General features: G+C 47.7%; 1 protein-coding gene across 1 annotated transcript; it reads left to right on the top strand.

Moving 5' to 3' along the window:
• Positions 1-1,498: 1,498 nt before the first annotated feature.
• Positions 1,499-2,704, top strand: CONPUDRAFT_91182 (uncharacterized protein; the record flags this gene model as incomplete). The annotated part of the gene is made up of 4 exons (XM_007772108.1): positions 1,499-1,693; positions 1,746-2,068; positions 2,121-2,604; positions 2,657-2,704. The coding sequence occupies 4 exons, from the start codon at positions 1,499-1,501 to the stop codon at positions 2,702-2,704; spliced, it is 1,050 nt and encodes a 349-aa protein (XP_007770298.1).
• Between the last annotated feature and the right edge of the window lie 3,296 nt (positions 2,705-6,000).

A 6,000-nucleotide genomic window follows, 5' to 3' on the forward strand; every position in this document is an offset into this window, starting at 1 on the left:
AAGGGCCTGAAAATCAAGGTTTGTTTTCTAGAAGTGCTTCTAGGGCAAATGGCAAAAACTCCGCCATACGCTGAAGCTCTGTATCCCTGATCATTAAACATTGCGGTACCCTGAAAGCTCCATGCTGTGTTCCCCGACCATCAAATCAATCGTGTTGCCCTATTTTGGCCAAATAATGTTTGCTACCATTTGCGTATTGCACTGCCCGGAAGCACCGGTGGCGTTTTTGCCTAATATTTACGTGGCGCTTTCCCGTAGTGTTTGGCACTGCATTTACATTACAAGTTGACTAAGTCTAGCCAGGGTGTTACAGTATCCTGACGCAGTGATCTATGATGACGCAACTGCTAGGGAACCGCTCGATTGAGGCTTCCAATTCTGGGGCTATTCACGTTCGTTGATGCTGCTGGAATGCCCTCGTTTCTCAGTAGTAATCGCTTTAGTGGCAGCCCTTTGTCGCATTTCAGCTCATTTTCTATCGTAGCATGTTTCCTGGTATGATAGCCCACTCCATCCGTATAATCACTCTGTGATGCCCGTTGCAATCGCGGCCCTACTGAGGCTACAATCGTATCTTGGCTCCAAAATCGCATCTTAGGTTTACAATCGCGAGTAGCCCTGCGTATGGTATATCGGTGTTAGGTATCATCTTAAAGCCCTTCAGCAATATATTGGGGATTTGTGAAGGTTTCAGTGGCTACTTCAGTTGTATGTACAGTACATGTGCATGTCACTAGTCGTAGAGCCCTGAAAGAAGCTGAAACTACAGCCGGAGAGCAACGAGGGTATTACATTGTTTATGTAACGTCTCAAAGCTAGGAAATCCCCGAGTCGGGCACTCAAAAAAACCGGAGTGGAACGCAGGTGCGGGCCTTGTACCAATACATATTTTTGGACCATGACGCTCTTCGGCCAATCACATTCCAGGTACCGATCTGGTCTGCCCTAGATTCTGACCGGAGATCAGAGGGAGTAGATGCACAAGTAGATGCATTCCTGACTGGCAGTGACTCCCAAATGCAGACCTTGTGGAACAGGATGCCACGGCTCGAGCGCTTAACGATATAGAACCGGGGAGGCTGTAGGTCCATACATCTTGGAGTGAAACAAGAACGCAATGCAGCTACAGCCTCCTTCATCAGGTCTTCCCAGCTTCACATTGATCATCTTTCTGTACAAGGTGTTTGACGCTGAAGTGTGATGGCCGTCATCCACCTGGTGGATGTTCACGCGGATATCAGCCTGTTATCTTGCATGCCGTATCAAGTACCAATCGAGCCTTCCCATTTCAATGGTGATATTTATATCCTCCCGGAAGCTTCGGCATTAGAATATCACGGAAGCATGTACTTCTTGCTGTGCACGAGATTTCTTGCAGGAAGCCGCATTGAATTGCTTCTGATGTAGTTCTCACGTCGGCTGCTATATCAGTCAGCTCGTTGAGCGCTTGAGCGTCGACGTCTGTTCTCTTCATCGAATTTTTGCTCGTTGCTCATTCATGATAACGGACTCGTATCTCATTGTCGGTGGCAGCGGCCTCCTCGGCCAGCATATAGTCGAGCAACTCCTTGACCGAGGAGAAGAGAACGTTGCCATTCTGGACGTTTCTCAACCGCCATCACCGAACCCCGTTGTGCCAGTCTATGTGGGGGACATCACAAATGTTGGTGATATCGTTAGCGCCATAGAAAAGGTAAATGTTCCCTACCCAACGGGTTCAGCTGCGTCTGAAACTTTGGTCCTAGTCTCACGCCACATGCGTCATCCACACGGCATCATCCCTGCCCGGGAAACCCCGTCATTTCCAAGAGCAAGTCAACATCATCGGAACAAGGAACATTGTGCAGGCAGCTATCAGCAAAGGTATCACGAAGCTCGTGTACACAAGCACCGCAAGCGTCGTGTTTGCTGGGAAGGATCAACACAACGTCAACGAGACAGCACCATACGCGAATCCTCATGTTGACGACTATAACGAAACAAAGGCAGAGGCTGAAAAAGTCGTATTGGAAGCGAGTGGAAAGGGAGGGCTGTATACAACGTCTCTCCGCCCGGCTGGTTTGTTCGGGTAAGCTTATCGCAGACTCCTTCTCTTTGAAACATTCTTGATTTTGCTACAGTCCGAAGGATCGTCTCACAATTCCTTCCATGATGGGCGTTGCTCAGTCTGGTCGCGCACACTTACAGCTTGGCGACAACGAAAATCTTTTCGACTGGACGTACATTGGCAACGCCGCTAAGGCTCACCTCCTGGCTGCAGATCGACTAAGCCCCAACCATCCCAAATTCCGACTTGTGGCTGGTCAGGCATTCTTCATTACCAACGGCGATCCAAGGCCCTGGTGGGATTTCCCTCGTCTGCTATGGAAGACAGGAGGCTACAAAATTCCTGAAAAGACTACCGTTATTCCTAAGTATGCGGCTTACGCCATCGCTACACTCATGGAGTTTTTTTGCTGGGCGCTCAGGAGGAAGCCCTCGCTGACGAGAATGACAGTGATCTACTGCTGTACTTCGAGGTGGTGTGACATATCAAAGGCGCGCCACGCTCTAGATTACAACCCAGACGTCAGTATCGAAGAGGGTGCCAAGATTTCCGTCGAGGCAAGTGTTGAATCTCTATTTTAACATTATTGACTGAACATTGTTGGTGCAGTGGTGGAAGCGAGAGCATCAATCTCCCTCGACGGGCGGCATTTCCTGAACGTTATCTACACAGTTCATAGATAGCGCTCGTAGGTGGCATAACATTGTGGGGGAATATTCGGTGTAGTTCTGTGGAGAAATCCTGAAATAATACGTGTATGGGGCTGTACATGCTTTGGTGGTTGCATGAAGATCTGAAGACGCCCTGCAGTGGCGTGCTCTGTGAGATTTCAAGTCATCCATCAGAGACGTCGTCAATTCATCCACCATAATGCTCCGACGATGCCCAGGTAGCACAGTACATATCTCCCTCACATGTCCTGTAGCGGTCATGAGTAATGTAAGGGTTATGTCGTGGCTACGTCTGGACTGTAACCACCGCATGCTCATCGCACGTGTACTTCAAGGATAGGTTTTCGAAGACTTCAACGATTGCATGTTCGTGGATACTCCACAGCAATCGATTAATATCGGCACTCGGTTCTCCCACGTCGGTGGTTTGCCTTTGTTCCTGTTCGGACTCGTACGAACACATGTTGTAGCCCTCACCAGTTTCGATACTGAACCATAGGAGCGTATGGCCTGTAACGGTCTAGATCATTAAGATTATGGCAATTCTTCGTTCCTTTCTCCTGAGAACGGCGATCAAAAATGCAGTGTAAAGATAAGCAGCCATATGCCACCAAAGGCATAATGTGGCAGCGTCATAACTTTCTTGACTTGATACAGTGAGCTTTAGTTAGATTACCGGGCACTACGCAACTCAATGCCCGCCTCATGAACCGCCCCAGTGTCCAACGGGATTCGCCTGGAAAAACCAGCGATGGAATATTGATAGCACAGATACAAATGGCTCATGTGAAGTACCACGGTGTTTCTCCCAAGGGTCACGAACGCGGACCGCTCAGATCATGAAAAGCCAAGGCAGTGTACGTGGGCCTTACTCAAGTAGGGTGGTGGGACGCATGGTCCCATCTTTCCCCAAGTTACCTGACAACGAAATAAGCCCGTCATACCTTTCCGTCAGTCATTGCCATGGGCTAGTACGCCTCCCGATCTCCTTCAACTTGAACTCTCTGTGAGCTCTACGGATCGCTGCTCCAGCTTATTGGATCATTTACACCGAGGCTGTACACGCGTTTTGAAAAAAAAAAAAGTCCAACTGTCATATTCACAGCCTGTGCTCAGCCCAGCTCAGCCCAAGCCCTTGGAAATCAGCCCGATGCATTTAGGAGTAGAGTCCATGTCAATCGGGTTCACAATTTACACGGGCATTCAATTAGTTTTAAATGTATGGCCTCTGAGTACTGAGTGGTGGTCAACACCACCAACTAATAATACGATTGCAGAGTATGTCGGTAACAAGAAAATATGGACGTTTCTTTAGTATTCATGAGCATGGTCAGATTACTATCGAAGACATCCCCAGAGCCTCATCCGTCTGTGATAATCCATCATCCATTCTTGTGGTCTAAAAGCTGACCATCTTTGATCGGTTGAGACACCAGCATTGAGGGCCATCTATCGCAGGGTAGATGGCGACTTGATCGCATGACATGAGCTATGCTTGCTTGAAGACAGCGCCTAGCCATCACACCACCTGTATGGGTAGATAAGACATTCGTGCACGAGGGTTTGCGATTGACTATTTCCCTCCTCCTTTGATCCACTCGAAATGTCTGACTCTCAGTTGATTATTAGCCTGGAGGAGCTCAAGCAATATACAGGATGGACAGGGTACGCAACAAACACCCTCATTCTCTATGATCATCTTATTTCGCTTGAAGAAGAGGTAGTATCCTCCCACCCATGATTTGTATAAGACTTTTGGCTCAGCTCAGCTATATAAACTAGGTGACGTGCATTTGGGATAGTTCGTGGACGTTAAGCAAGGCTCTTTACATCATAGTACGCTGTCCTTTGAAATTTACTCCCACCACGCTTATCTTCCCGCTTGATCAGATCCGTTACGGAGCTTTGCTTCACGTGGCGTAGGTCGTGTTTCTTGCCCACAATACGCTCGACTCTCGCTAACAGATCGATAGTTTGCGAATAGCATTAAGTAAGAGACCATGCAAGGAGTATCCACGGTTGCTAACCCCACATGTTAGGTTATGTGACTATAATGTCACCCTCGACACAGAATGGTCTCCTCGTTCTTTTGTTTTCCGATGATTCAGCTATTCTCCTCGTTTCACAAGGTTCTTCTCATTTTTGTATATTTCATATGCAGGTATTACCAAGCTAACTCGGGCACTAGCTGTCATTGGACTGCGCGTGTGGTACCTCTTTCCGAGGAGCAGAGTTACAAGGGCTTTCACTGTTGCCACCTACATAGGGTGCGCGATTGGTACGGCTGTGGCAGCAAAACAGCAATATCGGGTTTTTCAGTCAGAAATTACCTCCCCCACTGTGTCACAAATCAACGAATCGCCTTGGGCTATATATGTGCCTTCTCTCGTGGTGCATACCGTCTTTTTTCTATTGAAGGTCATCAGACTTGCATCAGCATTAGAGCCTGTTCAACAAACGTTTCTGTCCTTATTTTTTCAAGAGTGAGTTTGTTACCCAACAGAGCGGATTCACGCTAAGCAAAAGCAGAGGATGCATTATCTATTTATTTGCCTTGGGTAAGCGATTATCATTGTCTTTGCGCATGACGAGTATAGGAACGACTTCTGGTAACCACAGCCAGCTTATTGTATACTATTGTCTCCTTGACGAGTGTATCCGGCGTATTGGTGAGTTTCAAGCGCTGGAAGCAGTGCATGATGCATGAAGGCTTACTCCATTAAATTGAGGAATCTATGATAGCATTGGAGAGCAAGTATGCTGATTTGCCTCATTTCTCTCAATATTGGCTGAAACGCTCTCAGCATGGTGGTTGTGGCAACAGTGATTTCTGTGTGTCGAGCTATGCTACATATCCGCTCGCTTGCGGACACCTGGCACGTTGAGCAATCATGGCTTCTCAATCATGCGGAGCTGAGTCGGGTAAGGGGAATTAATGGAGGACATGGGAGGGAAATACACGTTGAAGTAGAGCTCGAACAAACCTCGAGATACTTACTAGCGAACAACAGCATTGGCACGGATGTAATGTGAGCTGTAAATTGCCTTGAATTTGACGACTTTTATGCTGAGCTATTCGACAGCCCTCGGTAATCATATCCCCCACCTACTCGTAAGAGAGAGGTTTGCATCTTATACCCGACATCTTTCCCACTGCACAAATCCACACTGCCGTCCAGCATACTCTGGAACGCCGAGCCTGAAATGTAGAGCTAAGCTAGCTAGTTCATCTCTTGCTACGAGAATGAGTCGTCTGCACTACATAGACAATGATTTATCAAC

This window comes from Coniophora puteana (assembly GCF_000271625.1).
Source record: "Coniophora puteana RWD-64-598 SS2 unplaced genomic scaffold CONPUscaffold_8, whole genome shotgun sequence".
Taxonomy (NCBI): Eukaryota; Fungi; Basidiomycota; class Agaricomycetes; order Boletales; family Coniophoraceae; genus Coniophora; species Coniophora puteana.